A 23,788-nucleotide genomic window follows, 5' to 3' on the forward strand; every position below is an offset into this window, starting at 1 on the left:
AACTCATCAAGTCCTTAGGAATTAGAAAACTAAACCGAATATTTGATGTTGTCCATGTAAAAATATCCTCTGTGGACTGTAGTTATAAGCTTAAATGTTTCTATCATAGTTCCAAACATTGAAGAAGTCAGCATGTATACTTGCTGTGCAGTGATCTGTATATTGCACGGCATAAAAGCTACATTTGAAACCATCTTTCAGTTCTGTAGGCACAGAGGGATGTGTTAAATTTGTGCCATAATTGTTAATAACCTTGTACTTCAGATATTTAATGTGATGGTGCTTAAACCTTTTAAGAGGACAATAGTTGCTGAACTGAAAAGAACAGCCTCTGGGTTTAAACAAACATTGGCACTGCTTGTGTACTTTCAGCTAGGAATAAATAGATTGTAAGTCTATAGCTAGCTGTATATATTTGTATACAAATATTTATCATTTAAGTAATTTTGTGATGTACCAGAAAAACTATTAGCCATTTATTTTTCAAGGGCTGACAGACTTTTCTCTAGTCTTCAAAAATTCTACTGCAAAAAGAAAAAAAATCTTAAAATTTAAGCAGTAACACATATAAAGATAGACAGTGAAGTCTAAAGCCTGTTGTTCAGGGATTTCTATGGAATCAGAGAGACTGCTTGTGTCACATGGCTATTTTTACTTGTTTATTTCTTTGATGTAATTTGAGGAGGACACCCAGCAAAATCAGCAAAAAATCAACTAACTGATTGCATAATATTGGACTCTTCATTGAAATTCAGTTTCTTCTTTGACTTAAATCGCAGTAACAAGAAGACCAGAGAAATTGGAGGGCTGTTTTATCTCTTGAGTTGCATGAGGAGCTGGGAGTTACAGGGCAGTTGCTCTCCTTACAGAGGTTGTGCCTTCTCCAGACCAGTGCGGGATCCTGTGTGTGTAGAAGAGTGATGAGCTGCTCTGAAAGGGTAGTGGTGGGGCAAGTGCTGTCCTGGTTTTTGTGCACCCTCATCGCCTCTGGAAGTTTCTTTTTCTGTGAAGACCAAGTCTGTCAGTCAAGCTTCTGTGTTTTGGTGGGTGGCAGCAGCAGATGAGACTGATTCTTTGTGGCGGTTTTGTGCATTATTGTTATACCTCTAAATATGGATGATGCCTATTAGTGTGTTTGAAACAGGATTCATGTTTCTGATGAGTTTATTTTTCTTCAAACTACAAAAGGCTGAGCTAGGGGATGTACATAGTATTATATATTCAACCATGATTTTCCTGCTGTTTATTTTTAACTTCTACACAGACAATAAAGAAGAGATAGGGACAACTGGACATGAGAAATTCAAGACAGATTTGCCTGCTGGATTTTTAGGTCTGCCACAATCCCTGGCCGTAACTTACTATCTTTGCATGACGTACTTTATGGACTTAATAGGACATGCATAGCACTAACTTAAAACTGCTTTGGTCTTTAGGGTTTCTAGTAATGAAAAGTTTCAAAGCAACTTTGTAAAAGTCTGTCTGACAAAGTACATCTGAGTAAAGGCTGGGATAAACCCTGGCTGGTGACTTTGAGGGAGTCTGCCATGAGTCCTAATGGAGAAGATGGGTTGAGATGACATTTCCCTTTACCTCAAATTTGTGCAGAGAAACTTCTCTTGAAACTTTTACACCACCAGGGAGCTGGAGGACAGTATTCTGCATGCATAGCATTGCAACAGACACTTTGATTTTATTCCTTAGACACATTCCTTGGCAAAATATGAAGTAAATGTATACAGCGATGTTCATACTCACTTCCATCAGCAGTATCCAGTGAAACATTTATTGTTGGTAATACATGCTGATCTGTTAAAAATTTCTTTAGTCTTTTGTGCAGATCATGTTGCAGAAAAAAAAATTAATCACTTAGAATATTTTTTTTGTTTTTTTGCCTACTTTGACAAGAGGTTTTAAATTCCTGTAGTTCAGGTAGCTTAGAAATCAGCATTCTTACACAGTTAAAAAAATGTATGTGCAAAGGTAAATTGTTTGATTAAATGAAATGTGACATTTTACATCTAACAAGGCAATCAATTTATGAATATTTATTTATAAACTGCTAATCTATTATAAAACTGAATTCTAAGGAAAGTATTGAACAGTGTTCTTTTTAAAAAATATTACTCATTTATAAGGGATCAACTGATTAAAGTGAGAGTCCTACTTATTTCCTGTAAAGGTGATTGTAGAAAAGTTAAAGGTAAAAAGGAAGCAGAAAAAGTGTAGCTGGTTGTGAACATCATTCTAATTAGGAATTTTGTCAGTTGAAATGTTCACTGTGAATCAATATCACCAGCTCCATGTCCATTGGTGTGTAGTCTCCTCTTCCCAAGGCAAAACCAGTCTTCAGGCTTGTTGGCACTAAAGGCGTTTGTTGCAAGATCTTTTGTCATTGTAGTTGAGGACCATGCCTGGCCAGAGGGTACTCCTGGTCTTCTCTGATTATATCCAAACTGGGGCACAAATGTACAACTCTTCTGTGAGTTTGAACTATTCAAAGTGTGCATCTGTTATCCTTTGGCTGTAGTCATTGGTCACTCTTAAAACTATTTATTCAAGTGCAGTATAGTTCTGTGATGCAAGGAACATGAATGCAATGGAAAATAATGTTAAAGAACCTTCCACTGTGTGTGATTCCTGTGTGATGTATTTGAACAGCAGGGTCTTGTGTAATGAGCTGGCTATTACTGGACATCTGTCAGAGCAGCTCCTGTTTTGCATTTAGTATTTTAATATCATATATGGAGGTCACATATTAATATTTCCAAAATTTGTGTGCAGACTAAACATCATTTCTGTTCTTCATTCTTTGTTCCTAGTCTGGGACTGTGAAGCTGACTAAGCCTGTGGCGTTATGGACCCAGCAGGATGTCTGCAAATGGCTGAAGAAACATTGCCCTAATCAGTATCAAATCTACAGTGAGTCATTCAAACAGCATGACATAACTGGTAAAGTATGCACTATCAGCAATATTTTACTTACTTAAAATGTGGAGAATTGTTTTACTTTGCTGTTAATAGATTGTGACTGTGCACTGAGGCCTTTTTGTTGAATGTGTGACTAGAGAGTTGCAAGGTTTAGAGCAGAGGGAGTATTCCAGCTTTCACAGGATATGGTAAGTGATATCCTCAGTTCTTCAAAAGACAATTTCAGATAGTTCAGGGTCAATATAATAAGGAAAGAAATCAGTCTGTATGTGGGTAAAGGCCTCACTCTGTTCATTCCAAATAAAAAAACCCCAAAACTCAACCATTAAGAAACATCCTATGAGGAAAGTGTAATTTATGTAAATTTTCTCTTTCAGTGAGGTGTTTGACATTGAATTCATATTCTTTTTTTGTGCCTCTTTCCACTCTTAAAAAAAAATTTAATCTTTGTGTTCTTAACATGTAGAGTAGGAAGTGATCCCAACTGAGCCCCTCCCTTAGTCTGAAGCAGGATCAATACACAAGTTCATTTTGCTGTACTCATGTACTTGCTAGATGGATGTTTGTCTAGCTTTGTTCTGGAAAACTCGCAATGAATCAGATTTTTGCATCTCTCTACTCCAGTATTTTATGATTCTTAAAGTCAGTATTTTCCTAGGATCAATCTAAACTATTATTTCCAGCCAAAAAACCTGATTCCTATCCCAAATGTGGCTTGAGTACAACCAACCATTCTTTCGTACAGTCTTTTCTTCACTATATAGGGTGCTGCTTCTCAGTTACACATACTTTCCTTGCCTAGTGTGAAAAGTATTTCTTTGTTCTATCATGGTTACTCCACAAATACACACAGGACCTCCAAACCTTCAAAACTGTGTCTCTTTTCTTAAAAGAATATATTGAATGCAAAATTGTATTGTTTTCTTATTTACTTTAGAAATTTATATTGATCCTGTTGATCTGCTTGACTTGTTAACTCCTACATAGTTTGCTGTAGTTATCTTTTGGCTGATCACTTTGAATTGGCACGAGTTTAGCAAATGTAACTTGGGAGTTAAATAGCATTTTTGCTCATATGCCAACTAATAATTAGTCTGTAATTATTTGTAAGTTTAATATGGAACACTGATTTGTTCTCTGCAGTGGTGGTATACAAAACTGGAAATTGGCATTCAGCCATTTAGCGTTAAGCAGTAATTTGAGTTTCACGTACAAATCTCAGTCTTAACAATATCGCGTTGTTAACCAATGTGTGTTTCAGTCAGTGTCTGATCACGTACACGTGCACTTGTGTTGTTTCCAATTTTGCCTTCATTCCTGTTGCTATTTTCTTTCTGATAATATGTGAATGATTGCAAACATGACAAACTGCCCATATATGTTTACTATGTAGCCATGAATACATGCACACAAATATAAGAAGTGGTTTATATTGGTTTGCTAAGTGTTAAGGTTTAGTACATAACCATTGTGCCCATTTCCTCTCAGTCACCATCTGCTGAATGCAGTCTGTGGGAATGTAGTCTGTGTCTCCACCCATGTGTACAGAAATGACTGCATCCAGAGCACTACCAGAAGAAAATGAAGCTATTTTTAAATATTTTCTAGTACTGCTTTACTATATTCTCTTTCTAGAATTAAGGCACTGTGAGATGAAGTTGAAAGGAAGACATTTTCATTTCACTGATGGAAAACTTGGAGTTTCATTAAAGATATGCGAAAATTTGAACTTTATAGACCTCTATGAAAAAGAGGAATTAAGATCAATCTTTCTAACTTTACACAAAAGAGGTATAGGGAAAATATTGGTAGAAGTGTTAGAAAGTAAATCTGCAGGAAAGAGCTTCAATTCAGCAGCTACCAAAGAAGAAACACAATCAATATCTGTACCTTGAGATTTTATAAAAGTCTATTGTGATAATATTTTGAGTGGAATCATTAACTCAGGAGGGTATTTCCAGTGCTGTTGGTCCCCGTGACTCTGATTATTTGAAATCTAATAAAGGGAAAGAACAGAAGATTTGTGGCTCAGAAAAATTAGAACATGGAAGGAACATGTCAAGATTAAGCCAAGGTAGTGTAAGTATTCCCAGATACGGCTGTGGAAAATGGATGTGATTGATGAAAATTTCTCAGGGATTAATGTGACTTTACAGGCTGTTTTGATATGGAAGAATATGATGGAAAAGGTCTTAAAGAAAGTGACACGAAAATTATATTTAAACTTTATTTGAAGATAAGATCTAAGGCATGGTCATAAGCCAGGAAAATAATCTTGAGCAAACATATTTAACAGTTGTTAATTACAGGTATTGAGAAGTTGTGGCTTTTACTTGAGACTCTTGCTGATTATAGTTTATTGAGTTGTGGACAAAGATATAACCAAAACTATCCTTTTCTTTGTGGACATTTATACCTTGTTACTACTTCTGACAAAGAGCAGCTGCAGGTGTATAAGAAAAAAATCTTCATCTGGAAACTTTCCTAGTAAGAAAAAATATCTTCATATTAACAGTGATCTTGAGGATGTCATGGAGTGTACAGAGTGTAATCTCATCAGATTTACAGATGACAGCAAATGGTGGGTACCAGTCTATAGATTCAAGTAGGGGCAATCCATAGGATCTAGCCATAGGGACCAGACAGAGGCAAGAATGCATCAATAGGACCCTTATGAAATTCAACAAGGACAGTTGCTAAGTTGTGCCGCTGGGAAGGCCAAGGCTCTTGCACCTCACTGAAACCGGGGCTGACTGACTGGGAAGTGGCTCTAGTGAAGTCCTTGATAGTCAGGAAGACAAAATAAGCCAGTGTTGTGCCTTGCAGCAAAGAATGCTGTCACTATCAACAGTAGCATAGTAACCTGATCAAGAGTAGTCATTATTCCCTTTACTCTGTACTTCTTAGACTACAGTTCTTAGATATCCACTGCAAGTTAGGGTGAGGGCTGCAGAGATGCTGAGGCCTGGAGCTCTTGCCCTGTGACCAGTGGATTGAAGGAGCTGGGCTTGTTCAGTCTGGAGGAGAGGCAGCTTGCCAGCGTGGGATGAGGGCTCTAGCAGCAGCTCCCACTATACAGAAGGATTTGTCAAAAAGATGGAACCCGACCCTTCACAGTGATGTATGGAAGACATGAGGCGGAGGCTGAAAATAAGGAGAAACTTTCTTCCCCCTTGAGAACTTTTGAGCTTTGGAATGAGTTGCTCATTTTCTGTTCTGGGAAGGTTTCAAGCCCCAGCTTGATAAAACCTTGAGAAACCTGATCTGACCTCATAGCTGACCTTGTTTTGTGCTGGAGGTTGGGCTAGAAATCTGCTAGGGTCCCTTCCAATCTGAATTCTTCTATGGTCCTATGATTTGCTTACTGAGTACCTCAGAACCAACCAGTGAAATGCATTTTGCAGCCAGATAGGGCAAATTAAATATGGAATAGTCTAATAAGAAACTGTGAGACTTTTTAATACATTAAGTCCTTGGATTCAAGGAGTGGAGCATGTCGTTGGGCCTTACTCAGCCACAGGTGAGAAGTTTTTTTAAGGTGTTGAACCCAAAGACAGAATAGAAAGAATTTGAAGCAGTAGTACTGAGCAAGATCTAAGGGCACCTATCAGGAATTAGCAGTGGTGGGAAAAATAAGAAAAGGGAGATAAAAAAATGACAGTGGCCTGTACAGCAAAGAAGGCAGTGCCGTGGTAGGGTCTGGTTACTAGAGGCTCTACAATGGGTGTTGGCATTTACATCAGTAGGAGGAGACATAAAACATTGCATTGACCTGCCAGTTTTTATACTGATACATTCCTGGAGATAAAACTGAGAAATGGATCTTGCTCTGTGTGCATTTGTAACTTCGAATTTGCTGGGCAGCAGTACTCTTAGATGACTGCTGAATTCTAGAGACATGAGTTTTTTGATGGTCTTATCCTGTACCATTGAAGCAAATGAAGATTTTTCCAATGTCTCAACATTAACAGGAACAAGTTGGGCATAGAATGACTAAGGAATAATTATTTGGGGGCAAATGGTCCATTGACAAAGTAAGAAAGTACATGTCTAAGTAATTTTTTATGGATGTATGATTTAGAGGGAGGAAGGAAGGAAGGCAGGAAGGCAGGAAGCCTTGCTTCATGTTTTGTTTTTATGCCATGTTCCCCAGTGTACTAGTGCATGTCTTCAGAGCAAGAGGTTTTAATGCTATGATCATTAAACAAACCTCATTCTGTCAAAGTAATACCCAAGAGGTACCTTGGTCCAATTGAAGAAATTTGATAGGAGGTACTTGAAAGGACTCAAGCCTTTTAAAATTAAACTTTTAAGAAGGAAAGGAACAGGATTCAAGAAAATCTCAGTTTTAGAAGGGACTAGACCTTCTGAATATTCATTAAATACTGAATGGCACCTTGGTAAATGAAATATGAATTGATACTGAAAACCTGCTGCAAATAGTCTTAAAATCTGCCTAATTCTAGATCTTCTAAAGATGCTTGCATTAAATAAGCTTTATTGACATAAATAAGCTTTATGACATGAAATTCATATAAAATCATGCTTTCAAAATCAGCATTGATAATTTTTTTCAGTTCAGTAATATATTTATAGATGTAAAGGTTTTATCATATCAGATGAAATGTTCAAGTTATTTAGCATTTTAATGAAGAGATAGTCTCATGGTTTAAGATACTACACTGGAATGTGGAGATATTTTGTCTCTATTTCAGTTTACTCTGGAAGTACACGGGAAGTTCACTTTGGAAGCATACTGAATCCTCAGGGTCTAAGTTATTCTTTCTCTATACAGAGAAATGGTTTTTTTTTTAAAAATCAAAGTGTTTCCAGATATCTTTCCCATTTTTAGAACATATATAATTTATTTCTGCCCTTTTATTCATGGGCCTCAGGTGAGTTTTGTGGTGCAACCAGTGCAGTGACTTGGGGATGGAAGGTGTACAGTGGACTGCAGGGGCCTGTGTTTCATTCCTGGGTCCAGAGCAGGAAGGGTGACCAAAAGCAGCTGGGTTTACTCACTGTGGTGAGACCTCCTGAACATGTTCATCCTTTGCCATATGTTTTGGTTTATGTACAACAGAGATAAAGATTCTCGTGTTGTTAAATGTGTTGTGATATGTGTATAAAAGATACTATTTGAGTCAACCAAGCCTTCCTGTTAACAGGTCTGTTTCATTTGGAACAACTTCTGCTCACTTCCTGACCCTACCCTTGGCAAGTGATTCCAACATTATCTTTCATCCTTCCATTATTGATGAGTATTACACTCACTCAAAATATCTCTTGTGCCAATGACATAACACACCTAATGTGATGGCTGATGCAAGGAGCAAAATGAGGTCTTCTGTGAAGTGGCCTTTGTAGGTGTCCCCCAACTGTTTCCTGACACCTGTCCCTCAAGAGTTTTCTCACAAATCCTACTGTTGTTACATTGCAGAAGACTACATAAACTGGTACCTTTTCTTAGATTATCTTACTGGACATTGTTTTATTGTCCCTTAAAAACTGTCACAGCCGACCCTTTAGGTTGTTATTGGTAGAGGCATGTTTATGATCAGCTGTGGGACTGATACCAAGCAGAGAAGGTCCTGAGTCAACGTGTTGTAGGAAAAGTACTTAATCCTCCTTTAAAACATTATTAAAGCTTCTCTTTGCTTGGTCCCAAACTGTAGCAAGTTTTGAGCATTCTCCAGAACTGTCATATATCTCAGAAAGAACCTTCATTGTGTCCAAATAGAGGGTCTTTCCAATAAAGTGTTAGTTACCTTCCTTGTTTTGCATGTGATAGTGCTCTTTAGCACAAGAGATGTCTTCTGCCAAGCAGTGTTAGTCTGATAGTGGAGAGCAGAAGCAGCTTTCATCTCCAACCATCTCTGGGAAGCCCTTCCCTTCTCTGTGGTGCAAAGAGTAAACCAGCCTTACCCTCTGTCTTTATTTATGCCACTTTTCCATGCTCTTTCTGTGAGATCTTAACACCAATGTTGATTGGTGGGCTGTCAAATCAATCCTGAGTACATCCATCTGCAGTTTAAAAAATAAAATAAAATCACAGCTTCACCTTGGAGAGAGCTTTTATTCTGCTGTCTTGGTAAGGTCAGGCCTATTTGCAGCATTCTTTGTGGAGTTGTGATGCTTGTGTTGGAAAATGTGAGGGACTGAAGAGTTTTCTCTGTTTCATACTTGGCTGCTCTCAAATTTTTAACATGTGGAACACATCAAAGTGATGAGTGTCAGGATAAGGCTTCTTTTTGCATAATATGTTCTTTTTCCATGGAAGAGTATCAGAAATATATTAATGCAACCCTGTGTTTATATAGCATAGAATTGAAAGAAGTTGGAAAAGTGGAAATCTTTTTTCAATATTCAGCCTCTTATGACATAGAAAATTTTGTGTGAAAGTAATCTTCTGTCGTGTCTCAGCAATGGTTTCTGGGTTTGTCTTTTCAGTCAACTCATAAAACATATGGCAAAATTCCACAGCTCGAGACAAAGCTGTGATGGCTGCCGAGAGATCTGGTTTGGCCAGGAAGGCTCATCTGCAGCTGAGAAGGGGACAGTGAGGCATGCAAACACTTCATGGGAGCTGTAACTTAAGTATTAACATAGTTGATTACTTTCTGATCCATTGCCTTTTCTGTGATAAATAATCTGTGGAGTTCATCAATTAGTAATGAAATAGATTTTTTTTCACCTCTGTGCACAAACCAGTGGGGAGTGTTTGGTGTTTGGTGCTCGTATTTGTTGCATAAAATTCAGTGTGGAAGAAGTGAAAATATAATCTGTTCAGTTTGGTGGAAAAGGGAACTTGATACAGGGCAATGAAGGCATTTTTGGCCTTGCTTGTCAGTGATGTTAAATTCCATGTCTGCTAAATTCAGAATGAAGTTTCCATGCTCCTGTGGAAACCCAGGGCACTGGGAATATTTCTCTGTCTCTCTGAGGTGTCCTGACCCCCAGGGGAGCACTGACTTTGACCCTCATTCATGGAGAAAACTTTCAAAGCCTCGAGGTAAACTAGAAACCACAAAAGTGTGAAATAGATTGTAGAGAGTAGTGTAGTATGTCACATGGGTGAAAAATTAAGATTTTAGGATTTTTAGTATGTTATAGATGGGTTCAAGATGGAGGATGTAGGGTGTTGTCTTGAGTTCCTTTCTTCTTTCTTCCTCTTCTTGGGTTTAGGTGGTATCTTGTAATTGGGTAGAAAAATCCACATTGCGGGTCTTTAGGGGTCAGTTATTGGGTTAGAAAGGAAAATAATTTAGGTGTCACTTCTTAATTGGGTAGCTTAATTTTTGATTAGACATAAAAGGCCTTGTAACAAGAGATTGTTAGCCATTTTTGTGCTGTTTTTCCTGCGCGCAGAGTCTGGTGCAAACAGTGTGCTGAAGTTTTGATAAGATAACAATAAACAGAAGCTGAAGACCGAAAAAGTCCAATGTGTCTCTCGTTCCTGACACGGAACTGCTCCAGGAGGGTCTCCTCTGCCAGAGGAGCCCCCAGGGAGTTGCCCAACTTGGGGCCGGCAAACTCACATGCTCCTAATCCATTATCAGCTGTGAGATCTGCTGTGCAAGTAGCTCATAAATGTTTTGCACAGTTTCCTGTCTTAGTGGATATTTTTTGGGTCAAGCAGCTTTTCCTTGGTACGCTCTATCTACGTTACCTGGGAAGATTTCTCATGGTCTCAGTAAACAGCTGCTCTACAGCATATTTAGAAATGAACTGTATTCTAGCTGCCCCTTTTTCTTTCCTTCAGTATTCAGTAAAGCTGTGGTAGGAAGATTTGCTGTAGCTGTTACTCCTGCCTGATGTAGGACACAGAATCCAAATAATCTTTGAACTGATAAGCATAATTCCAGTCCTTCAGCTTCAGATCTGAAATTCCCTGTCAATTTAGCACAGATGAGTTCACCTGTACTCTTAGTTTATGAGTATTTAGGGGAGAGAAGAAAAAGGTATATCGCTTTTCATTTTAAGCAGTGTTTATTTGTTCCTTAGTACTTACTCTTCATATGCTGTCAGATGGGAAAATAATACTTCATAATTATACATGCAATGATAATTGGATTATTCCTTCCCTCTAACACAAGTGTTTTTTCATTTTTAATTTAATCTTGTTATACTTACTTTAGTAATTTTTTTCCTAACTAGAGATCATATCATGTTTTACTGTACTCCTTGGAAAGATCTTTTATGTAAAGTCTTGTAAACCCAATCCACTGCATTCTCTACAGAACACTAACTCACATCAATATCGTGTACAATGCGCCACTAGAAACTCTCACCATGGCAGCCAGTTTCAAAATCAATTTCTGTTCCTTACTCAGAAGAGATCTAAAAATTTGAATTAGGGTGAGATATGGAAAAGTGTATCAAATGTCTTAGCAAAACCTATTTCAGAAATTCTCAAACTATATTGTAAAGCTTTGTGGTATTTCTTAGTTTGCTGATAAGGATGCACAGTGTATCTACAAGAACTGAACACTGATTGTGATCCACTGACAGAGCCAAAAAGCTTAAGAGCCACTGATTTAGCCTTTGGGTGCTTACCCATCTATCTTAGGTAAGTCAGGCATTCGCCTTCACTGGAATTTGTAAAACCAAGGGTAAGAGGGTAAATTACTGAAGTACTAAGTGGAAAGGAAAGGGCTGCCTCCAAGCAGATAAATTTAGTGGACTTAATATAGCTAAGAGAAGATGTTATGAAAACAACCCTTTTATGTTCACCCTATTTCCTTTGTTCGCCTTTTGTTTTGTGACCCTTCTCATGTTCTTCATGTAAAAAGCAGACAAAGCCGGCTTTTTATCAACTATTTTGTCTTTAGCTGCTTTACAGGGATATTGATTACTTTATTTAAAGTTCCAACATTTTGGCCAATATCAAAACTCTACCCTCTCATTTTATTTCTTAGGATGTTTTTTTCTACACGTTTTTGGATCTATCACTAACTGTTAGAGTTCTCATTTCCCATCAAGCTAGGCTTCTCTGCAACACTTCAGAAGTTTTGGATCATATTCTGAAGTACCAGAAAAAGAAATGGGAGATATTGCAGGATCTCCTTTCAGGTAACCTTTGCTGTTGTTTGGGAAGAAATATTCGTTGCTTTTGCTGTGCAACTGCAACATCAATTTTATGGCTCAGTTGTAGGTAAGGAAAACTTAGATGAGGAAAACTAGACTGATTAAGTGGAGGAGTTGTTAGAAGACCATAAAGTTCTTCATTTTGAAAAAGTGAATTAATTTGCTGCTTAGTGGGTGTGTGTTTGTGATATCAGTGAGCAGCTAGAGCTGATTATTTTTATTTCAGCTTGTTACTTGTCAGCATGTGCTATTCATGATACAGAGATTTAGTCTTAGTGTAATCTTATAATTATTTGACAGTGTTCCTCAGTCTAATAACACATAAAATCTCATGGTGAAATGCAGAAGGAAGTTCCTGATATCTGAACCTGGATGAAGCCATGGCTGAGATTTTGACTTCTGTTTTGAACAACAGGAAGAATTTCTTCTCTGAAAGGGGGTGGTCAGGCATTGGAACAAGCTGTGCAGGGACGCGTTGGAGTCCACATCCCCAGAAATGTCTGCACACTACATTTAGTGCTGTATGGTTTCGTTGACATGGTGGTGTTATTTGATCAAAGACTGGACTTGATCTTGGAGGTCTTTTCCAGCCTTAATGATTCTGTGATTCTTAGCGTGTATTTAATCTCTGTCATCCAGTTGGTCTGCAATATCCTGTCTTCCTTCTCTCACCTCTGACTTGCTGTTGCCTCCAGATGCCCTCTGCCAATTATGCTGTGATTCCAGCTTCTTCATGGTCTCTGGTTTATAATATATATGTAGAAAACTACTCCAGTCTTGCACCAAGTCTCTGACAGCTGGATTAACCACATCTGTCACAGCCCTATGTTCTCAGCTGTGTTCTGTTTCCTCTGCCGAGACTCTAGGCACAGCCACAGGAATTGGGCTGGTTTCTGCAGCTGCCCTGTCCCGAATGCCCCCGCTGCGGCTGGGCACACAGCCCCCTGCAGCCCTCAGGATTCCGTGCGGTGCTTCGCCCCGCGGCGGCTCCGGGCCGCTGTTCGGGCAGGGCCGGGATGCCCTTGGGAGAGCCGCGCGTGTCGCCGCCTGCCTGGCGCAGCCCGCGAGCCGCCTGCAGGGGGCGACTCCGCACCGGGAACGGCCGCGCGGCCGCCGGGAGCTGCGGGAGCTGCGGGAGCCGCGATCCCGGAGCCGTCCTGGAGCCATCCCGGCGGGATCCCGGAGCCGTCCTGGAGCCATCCCGGCGGGATCCCGGAGCCATCCCGGCGGGATCCTGGAGCCGTCCCGGAGCCATCCCGGAGCCATCCCGGCGGGATCCCGGAGCCATCCCGGCGGGATCCCGGAGCCGTCCCGGAGCCATCCCGGCTCGATCCCGGAGCGATCCCGGCGTTCGTGCAGCCCCACGCAATCGTGACCGCTGCGCTCGGGAGCGCCGTCTTCACCCGAAGCCTCCCCGCTCGGCTCATGAGCCTGTCAGCGCCTCGTTTGTCTTGTCCCTCCTTGATTCTGTTTTTGGAAATACTAGCCCAGCCAGCTGAGACTTTTGCAGAGAGCAAAGAGACTGGGGGAGAAAGGATTTCTTCCTTCTCCACCTCCCCCATATTACATTAAGAATAAAATCCAGAGGTGGATTTTTTTGGGTTTTTTTTTTTTGTTTTTTTTTTTTGTTTTTTTTTTCTTTTCTTTTTGGTTGCTGAAGTGCTAAAGCAGCTGCCCTCTACTAGTCGTGGTTTGCCAGAGGAATAGCTTTCACTAAAAAGAAGTGCCTCTTGGTGCTCCAGTGGAAATTGTTTGATTTGATAAAGTTAATTGAACAGGTTGAAAGTCTGACAGGGTCCAGGGCAGTGCACCTGACCCCAAGCTTCATCCTTGTTATAGCAGAATGCACAGTGCAGGCAGGTCACAAATACCTGTCTCTTCAGCAAACATGTAAGGACTCAGCTCCAGAATTTTCCTGTGGATTCTGTGAAAGGAGCTCTTGGAATAAAAAAAATGTAAAATACGGCTGGATTCCATCCAAGCCCTTACTGCATTGAGGAATTGATTTTTATCCCTTTACCCAGCAAGGATCTGCATACCCTGAGAAGTGTTTATCTGGTTCCTCAGATCCCATTGGTGACCAGCACTGAACTGATGCAGAAGAAGGCTTCCTGTCCTTCTGTGGGCATCCAGACAAATGCTTGCTGCTCAGAAAGAGGAATCGACTGCAAGAAACTTGTATATTTTAATTGATTCTGTTACCTGTGAACTGAAACCCCACACTTAGAGATGTGAATCTACTGACACAAAACCTTATGACTGGTCTGAATCATGTACACGTGGATTTATCTGTGAACCTTTTAACAAGGTGGACTAAAGACATGGCTCCTTAAAATAACTCACGACAGAATACAGTCTTCCCTCCCCTGAGGTTTCATTAATGTTACTGAGCCCCAAAGAACTTGTTAGAGGCAAATTCTTATTACACAGCAACACTAAGTGTTTGGCCTCAGATAAAACTTGGGGGATTCCTATTCTGGTGGTTTTTGTTCACTACAACTATTATCTAACTTAATCCAATATACGAGTGCTTTTATTTGATAGCTGTGTTGCTGCTGAAAATTAGGTGCTCTGTTCTTCAGTGGCTGCAGTCTGCTATGGATTTTAGTTGTTCTTTAGTCTTGATTTTAGTGTTTTAACCCTGCAGAAAAGAATGGGGGCAAAAACCCACAAACAAAACCAAATTTAATAAAAACAACAGCAAACCAAAGAAGACTGAAAGTCATGTCAAAACATGAGCTGTCCCACAGAAGTTTTCAGAATCTCAAGAACCTTCAATCCATCAGGCTGTGCAGACCTTACCCTGCTTCCCAGTATTTCTGGTTGAAGTATGAGGAATTCATGCCTGTCAGGTTGGTAAGAGAAGCCTCCAAGTTCTACAGACAAAAGTGTTGCTTCTTAATCACTGAATAAAAATCCCAAATGCTTTCCCAAGGGGAATTTGAGGCTTTGTTCAGTTTTGTGAAATGCCGAACAATGATGCCCTTGAGGAAATGTGTATCTTTTGTCAGTGTGCCATGTGTTTGAGACAAGCTGTCAATGTAATCCCAGTCCTGTCAGCTGTACTGACAGGGCACCTGCATTGCACAGGGCCTGGTGACATTGTGCTGCAATTACAGGGAGGTCTTTTACTTAAATGTTTGATCCTCAAAAGAAGTTTATGTGTATGAACCCCAGTCAGTCTCTCTGCAGGTTCTGTTTGGTGTAGGGAATTGCTGAATTGAGATTATTTACCTGTTTGCAGGTCAAAATCACCAGATTCTGTAACTATTTTGGTTAGAAGTGTCCTTTTGAAACCATGTAATCCAACTCCCTTGCTCAAGGAGGTAAGACTAGAACAGATTGTCCAGGAGTGTGTCCAGTTGGGTTTTGGATGTCGGCACAGTTAATCAAGGTTTGATCACATTTAATAAAGGTTTTCCTTGACTACAGCTTTGAAGTTATAATTTTTAATGTTTGTTTTGCATAGGCTATGTAGATTTTATCTTGCAGTACTTGTTCTCCATCTAAATATAACATCTCAGAACCTGAAGATGGATTAATAAGGTTATTCAAAAAACAGTGCCAAATGTGCAATGATCCCAAATGGCCTATAAGGAAATGTTGCATGTTCCCAATTTTTGTTGCTGTTTTGAGGTATAAATACTGTCTGGAGAAATGCCAGGAATGTGGCAGTCTGTTATGAACATATCAAACCTATGAAGTACTGCAATCCAATCTGCTGTCAAGTTCTAGTTGAAGTGCCATGCAAAATTGCTCGTGTCCATTGGTTTATGGATGCTCTGTGCATATAGATAAAGCTTGTCATATATTGGCTTATCAAAAACAAACAAGAGACAGCTTGATTGTGATGAATGTCACCTGTAACCGTTATCCTAGGCTAATCTACTGCTGAATTTGCCATCCACAGATGTGTTCAGCCCTTTTTTATGTCCCATTAAGCCATATGCAGACCCACATCATAGTGACTCCTTCCAAGTCTATCTCATGGAGAAAGCTTCTTTCTGTTAATAAATGATGGTCTGCATTTTTTTATTACTCTCAACACAAGGAGCTACAGACCTGTTAGCCTCTCGCCAGTTCTGCCAAAAGAATGGAACAGTTAATTTGGGCTTCTGTCAACAAAGAATTGCATTGTATAGGTAATACCAGTTATCTTGATGCTCAGCCTGTCAAACTAACCTGGCACATTTTTCTTTCTTTCTTTTGTTTTTTTTTTTTTTTTTTTTTTCTTGTTGGCAAGGGTACAAGCTTAGTATTTAACAGCTACCATGCAGAATCCATGCCTTTTTTTGCCCCAAAAGCATTAGGATCACATGACATCTTAATTAAACATGTGCCTTTTAATTCCGTATGCCGTGTGCTGGAATGAGGCTGGTTCATTGACAGATGCCTGTATGCAGTAGGGAGACACTAATGAAAAGGGCCTTTATTAGTGTCCCCTGGTTTAGCTGGTTGTGCAACATCGTTCAGCCTTTCTGTGTTGGTTGCCTAAGTGTAGCGGTTGATGTGGTAGCAAACAGTCAGCAGGGTGTGTTAATGGTACAGGTGTGGTATAAATAATCCAGCTAAATGGTTCTGAGAAAATATGTTTTATTGAGCCAAACATATCATGATATATGAGAAATCCCTTTATCCTGCAGGTACAGCCTCTTCTCCCTTGGAAAGCAGGCTGTCAAGGAAAAAATGAGTTGGGAGTTAGTGTAGGTAGATACATTATATGTACTCTAACTAAAAAGCTAATGGGACTAATGTAATCTCTTGTTATAAAAGTTGAATTGAATAGCAGGGATTGTTGTAATGTACACAGGTCAGGCTGTGTAAATCTGCAAGGATGCTGTGTCCAGTTGTGATGTTTTGATTCTAAGCAGAGCACAGATTTTTCCCAAGCCTGGAAAGTGAGCTTTGTGTTGTCATCTTACAGGAGATGAAGCTGCTGAAAGGAAGGTTGATAGGTGACTTGATAATTGGATATAGGGGCTTAGCAGGACAACAGTGTGTGTTCAAAAGCTGAAATTGGAAGCTTGAGTGATTCAGTAATCAGAAAATGAATCCTGGCTTTGCAGGCCATTCAGCGGTGGAAGTACTTATTTGGAAAAAGGGTAGACTTTGACAAATTCAAGTTTTCAATAGGTGAGAAAGGTGGGTGGAAAAATACATGGTAAGCAAGTGTACATGCAGTACCCAGGCTGCATGGTTACAGGTATCCTTCACCAAAAGTATCAGCAATCTCTACATTCCAGTATACTCTGCAACCTCATTTTGTGAATTTGGGTTGGGGGTGATTTATATTTGCAGTTTTATTTTTCTGCTTCTTGAGAGTTTGTGCCTTTGGAAGCAATCACCCCTCAGAAGCTCACATGAGCCTTGAATTAGGCACCCAACATAGCAGGAGAAACTAGTTAGCAAAATACAGGTAAAACAATCTACCAATTGTTCTTTCTGTGCTCTACACATGTTTTTTCCTACTGGTTCAATCAGTATGTCAGACTAGGTCTAGGGTAAAACATCTGATACACAGGCATTTGCACTTCAGGCTGAGTGTGAGCAGTCCTGCATACTCCTGGATATAGCCCTGCTGTAGCCCTGTTTGGAGTAAGTACTTGTACTTAGGGAGCTATGTGGTATTTTCCTGACAGCTCTCTCCTGTGATTCAAATTTCTTATATTTTCCTGTGTTTTTCCAGAGAGCAATCTAGGCTAGATACACATACTATCGAAAATCTAAATCTGAGATTTGAAGTTCTTGTCTGTTTACTCTTTGAATTCCACTGTGACTTGCATTTTGCAAATATATCAAATGTGATATGCAAAGATGATGTCTGTAAACAGTCTATTACACATTTCTTATGAACCCAGTTGGATGCTGATGAATGCTCACATACCTGCCATTCCTTTAATTCTCTTCTTAGGCATCACTTCTGTACAAGCCTGTTAATACCATCTGTTTTCTATGTCTATGTACACATTATTCTTAGAGCAGATAAACATTTTTTGCTGAAGCTGCATGTGATGCTCTTTTGCTAGGACAGGTACCAGAACTTGAAGTCTGGTAGGAGACTCTGACTTCTCGACTGCCACCTGGGAATTTCTTTACATTTGTCAGTTCAGAAGTGGCTCTTGCACTGTCCTAAAAAGGATAGTGAAAAATAACTATTGAAGACCATTTCTTCTGAAAGCACAACCCTTTGAGGATGTTTTCTGATTCAGAAATGTGTGGCCATCAGCTAATGTAGCCTGGATCAGATCAACAGAAGGATTTTAGCCATGGAACTATCTTTGGCCTCCATATGCTACATGCAGTATTGCCATACTGTGTTGCTGGGATGGGACTTAGAGCTGCAAAGTGCAGACATCAAATCAATGTGACAGAAAGCAAGGTTCACACTGGCTGTGTTTGTTATATTTTTAGGCAAGAGCATATTCTACTTGTGCAAATGCCCTTACCTTTTTTTTTTTCCCCTGGGTTTACAGCTTCTTTGGATTTAAATAGAGTACATAATCTCAGGGTTGGAGATTTTGCAAAAGCTCTTGAGGGATGCAGATTGTGAAGTTTGGGTGTTCTCTGATGTCCATTCAGAATAGTTCAATGACTGTATGCTTCCAGGAGATTTTATTTTGGTGTGTGAATTTTCTTTTACAAAAGCAGAAATAGTTACCTACTCAGGTCAGACAATATCATCCATAAAACTGGATGATATTGGAAATCTGTCCGAGATTTTTTCTTGGTGATAAGGCTAAATCTTAAACTACTGTATAAATGGTTCAAAGAGAAATGGAATCATCTGAGAGTCTGATTTCATGGACCTTGTAATTTTACATCTGCACTACTGCAGCATGGCACAGCTTTGCCTGAGCACAGCTCTCAGGCTAGTGAAGGATCACATGGAGTATTCATGAGCAGTCTTCTCTCTGGACTGTGAGCAAGGTGGAGCTTTGAGGCAATGGTCTGTGATACTGCAGTGGAGGAATACATTCTTTGATGCACCTGCAGACTGCAGCTTCAACTCAAAATGTTGAACTGCATTGATTCCCACATTGCTCATTATCAGAGCTGAATTCAGTGGAGCTGTCCCTGACTGCTTACAGTGATTACAGATGTAGGTTGCAGTTTCCAGTCTTCTGCAGGGACCAGTCAGTGGAAGACAATGAGGGCTTTATTTTGCCAATGCATTTCACAGCAACTGGCTGACAGTAGCGGAAGTATTGAGAGTCTTCTGTTTCAGATACTGATTAATGTCCATATAAAGCACTGAAAATTCAGGATCTAACTGGGACCTTCCAGTGTTTTTTTGTTCTAGACTTAGGGGGTTTTTTCTTCTGTTTTGAGACATTTTGTCCTTCTGTTGAACAATCTTCCATTCTAGTAGTAGAAGCCTTTAGAAGTACAGGCACGACAGTTCTCTCATTGAATCCAGCTCCACAAAGGCACTACCTGGCTTGGATGACTCTGTCCCTAAGCCTGAGGCTGGAGCATGCACAGTCTCTTGAAATGACTCTTTGAGTGGGTCTGTTGAGTGGTTGCAGACTGAAATGCTTTGAAGGTTCTAACATGAGCAAATTTACATTGATCTTGTGCTGAAGACAGCACACTGGCACAAAGGCTTACTATCACGTTGTACTTTACAGTTAGAAACTGCGGGGTATTTTTCTTCTTCCCAACAGTTACTTAATTCTTTTAACTGAACTGCAAATATTTTCCCTGGCCTTGTATTCAAAATCACAGAAATTTTGGTAACAATAATTAAACCTAAAAAATCAGTCTGATACAAATAACTGACATGGAAATTTTCAGTCTCAGTGGTTGAAGTTCAGCAACACTTACTGATTATGAAAGATGTCAAGCAGCTATAATCATAGTCATCGACACCTGTGCTGTATGTGTGTACCAAAACATGTATTTGGTCTCCTTTGTAAGGAATATATGTAATGGCTCATTGTTGCAAGTCTTTCTATTTGGCTGCATTGCACATTTCTGTAAAGGGAATGTGTGTTTAGAGAGACTGTTGCTATTCTGTGGATCAAGTGTATACTTTTATGGAAGCTTTCGTTTTCTTCTCATATTGCTTTATTTAAAAATGAGTTTTTCAAACTAGAAATGCACTATCATTCCTTATGTAGAAAATAATTAGCAGTAAACTATATTTCTTATGCATAATATGTTGTATATGCAGTTTTTGCATGTAATGATTTTCATGGCTTCTCTCTCAAAACTAAGCACACATGGTTTTCAAATTTGTTCCATATGCATCTTTAAAGCAGTGACGTAGCTGTAGTTATGAGTGTGCTACATCAGGCTGAGGGTGCATCTAGAGTAGAATCCTCTCTGTCCAAAGGTAATGCTTAGGAAGGAGTGTGAATATGGGACAAGCATATTTCCTCCTAATACCCTCCTGCCTTCCAACAGTTTGAACATACTATTCTTTGAACACATAGCCCAAATCTTTGTGGTAATATGTACAAGTAAAGGACATGGAACCCAAAAACTGACATTTCCTGATCACTGAGATTTGAGCAGTACAGCTTAACATTGACTTTGTGTGTGCTGCTGGTGGTGTGTTTTCTACTAGAAGAGAGGAATATTTAAAGATGCAAGGGAGTAATAAGAATATTGAAAAAAAAATCAAAGAAAACACAAAAACAAACAAAACCCCACCAGGCTGATGAATTAGAAAACTGTGTGCTCGTTGAGCTTGTTGTTTTTATTGCTATTTAGTTAGTATTTTAGTTTAAAATTTTATTTCCTGGATTAGTTGATGGCAGATATACTCTTATGTCCAGAAAATTCCCTAAATGAGCAGAAAATGCAACTAAAATGCTCCTGTGAGTTGCTTTCACTTTTCATACATGATCCAGGTTTGTGGTGCTTGATTCATACAATAGTTTTGGTTGCAAGAATCCCTTAAAGGTCATGCCATAAGAATCAAAAGTCCAACCCCCCCTGCCATGGCCAGAGACACCTTCAACTAGATCAGATTGGTCAAAGCCCTGTCCAACCTTGACCTTGAATGTTTCCAGGAATGGGGCATCTACAGCCTCTCTGGGCAACCTGTTCCACTGTTTCACCACCCTCACTGAAAAAAGGTCTTCCTTACATCTCATCTGAATCTATCCTCCTTTAGGTTAAAAAACAGGCCTTACTAAAAAGTTTGACCCTGTCTTTCTTATAGGCCCCCTTTAAGTACTGAAAGGCAGCAATAAGGTCTCTCTGGAGCCTTCTCTTCTTCAGGCTGAGCGACCACAGATTGAGATATTTCTGTCAGCATTGATTGAAGTTAGCTTTGAAGAACTTGCAGTATTTACTTACAGATCCCTACTGCTGCAATACAGTTCTGACCTTCAGAGACACCACTTCTGAAGAGCTCACAGAGCCTTTTTATTTTGTTGAGTTTGATGAATGATGCCTGGCTTTCATTTCCCTGACAGACTGTTTCTTTTCACCAGGTGTGCTTCAGGGCTGACTCTCTGTTTGTTTGTTTTTCTCCTTTATTAGAGAGATAGTTAGTTGTCAGTAAAGTAACAATTACAGTATCTGAGCATTTATTGCTTGTTCTGGAATGCCAGATGTCAGAATACATCTTACAGAAAAAAGATGGAAACTTTATCTCTTTTTAGTCATAGTAGTCTTGAAAATATAAGGCAAAGTAGAATATGGCTTTTTTACATTCCATCTGAGTGAATCCTTCAGTAGTAAGCAACTATTTGCATACTCTTTATGTAAGCAAGCTCTAGCTAAACAGCATCCACTAAATCTTGTGCAGTCTATTGCTGACTTGCAAGAATTGCTGGGAACTGTTACACCAATATGATCATCCATCTGGCAGAAAAACGCTGTAAACTGCAGTGCCATTAACACTTTTGTATAGCAAAAGCTTTGATGTGCTGGATCCATTCTGTACCTCAATGAATTACCCACAGTAAAAGAACAGTATGAACAATTGTAGTCTGAAACACTCCCTTGTACAAACCTGCAGTTATAATTGGTAGTGAGAGACTGTGGGAAGCGGAATCTTTCGATGCTGTCTCTCAAAAACATATCAAAATGATTAAACAGATTTCCCAAAGAATTTGAGGACTTGCTAATACTAGACCAATATATGATTTTTGAAAAACCAAGCGTGCAGCTTGCTGGTTTTCAATAATTAATGGCTTTCTTGAGAGCAGAAAAGTAAATCTGCCAAATTTGACCTTGGACCAAAATCATAGCTAGAATATTGAATTTGTTTTGTTTTATGTAAACCACAGTGACGAGTCATGTAATTGTCCTCTGTAGGAGTTTATTGAGAAGTCCTTAAACTGATTGCAATTCCAGTGCCCCAACATGGACAACAAATCAGTTTAACTCAACTTCAAATTTTTGCACTAGCAAGCCCTGTGACTAAACATTGAGCGTCATCTGGTTGAGAGCCCACATTGGAAGTGGATTGACTTGGACTTGGGTTGGATTTGCCCTCCACAAAGTAGGCATGGATGCCCTTGTGTCCTCTAGCGATTCTTGCAAGAATACTAAGTGTTCTGAGTAGTTCCTTATAACTCATACAGCCACTAAGGCAGTAACTCAGTGCAGACTGATGTGTTCTCTCTTGCACCAGGGGCATCAAGGCAGGATTTAATCTCCAGTTTTAAATATTGGTGTACAACTGTGACCGTCCCATGCAATTCAAGTTTGTGGGGAGATCATGTCTTCGTGCTGATTGGTCCCAGTCATGCCTCAGGCAACTGTATTGTGGTCGTGTACTGGAAATGCTCGGTGTACTTGACCCCTGGAGAGGGGATCTTTATCTTTACCAGGTGTCAGGCAGAAGTTTAACAGAGCTATAAAGTCAGGAGTCAGGCAGGCTCCAAACCAGGAGGCAGCCGGGGCTCTCTGCCTTTGTAAAATGGAATAGCTGTGGTCACACTGTATTGACTATTGCCTCTCAACAATGCAGTGAGAGGTGTGATGCTCTAACTTAAAAATCTTCTGCATCTCTTGTTAGAGGTGCCATATTGCTTTTAAACCTTGTGGTAGTGTGAATAATATAATCTTATGCAAACCCATGTGCTGCTGCAGTGTGGAGTCATAAAAATCTTTAGTGAGCCCAAGTTAGAACAAGAAAAACCCGGACTGCAGCTCTCTACCTCAGCCAGTAACATTTCCAATTCCTGTAAGTACTTAAGACTATGTAGAAATAGAACTTAATGGAAGGAGAATTTATTTACTTAGAGCCTTCCTGCCACACCACTGCTGGACTGAATGTACCATTTAGAGGGGATGCAAATTCTTTATTCTTCTTTTAGGGTGATAAGAAGGCTCGGAAAAGTTATACTTTCCTTTCCTTTGTGTGGGTTTTTACCACAATCCAAAAATAATAATAAAGGATAAATAATAACAGTATCATCTGATTGAAAGATTCTTAAGGAAGGTACTGGAGACAGCTCATGTGCTTTTTTTCATTGTAGAATCACTGTGGGAAGATAGAAATGTAACTGATAGAGAAATGATTTAGCCTCCTTAAGCAAATACTGTTCTAGCTTTGGACAGCCTTAGGACTCTGCAATAAAAATGGTTTAATGTGAACAACTATTGAGATTTTATTATTAAAATAATAAATAATATCCTGACATGTCATTGTGTTTGTCATTTGATGGTTTTATACTCCTCTCTTTCTATTTTGAAACACAACTGTCATAATATCCAAGCAGGCCCTATAACAAAGAGAGAAGAATTATGTGAAAATAACTTTGTACGTAACAGTTCATTAAAATTGAAGCTGTACAATATGAGTGAG

The 23,788-nt window shown here is 39.5% G+C and overlaps 1 protein-coding gene across 7 annotated transcripts in view; it reads left to right on the top strand.

The window, feature by feature from the left end:
• SAMD12 (sterile alpha motif domain containing 12) overlaps positions 1–23,788 on the top strand; it is a 174,696-nt gene that overhangs the window by 46,171 nt on the left and 104,737 nt on the right. For 6 of the 7 annotated variants that reach the window (XR_010996590.1, XM_068182429.1, XM_068182439.1 and 3 more), the window contains exon 3: positions 2,823–2,952. Coding sequence is in view for 6 of the 7 variants with exons in the window: in XM_068182429.1 (XP_068038530.1) it covers positions 2,823–2,952 (130 nt within the window). In the remaining variant the exon portion in view is untranslated. The remainder of the gene's footprint in view (positions 1–2,822; positions 2,953–23,788) is intronic. The other variant, XM_068182421.1, reaches the window with a different exon arrangement.

This window comes from Anomalospiza imberbis, chromosome 1, assembly GCF_031753505.1.
Source record: "Anomalospiza imberbis isolate Cuckoo-Finch-1a 21T00152 chromosome 1, ASM3175350v1, whole genome shotgun sequence".
NCBI classification, from domain to species: Eukaryota; Metazoa; Chordata; class Aves; order Passeriformes; family Viduidae; genus Anomalospiza; species Anomalospiza imberbis.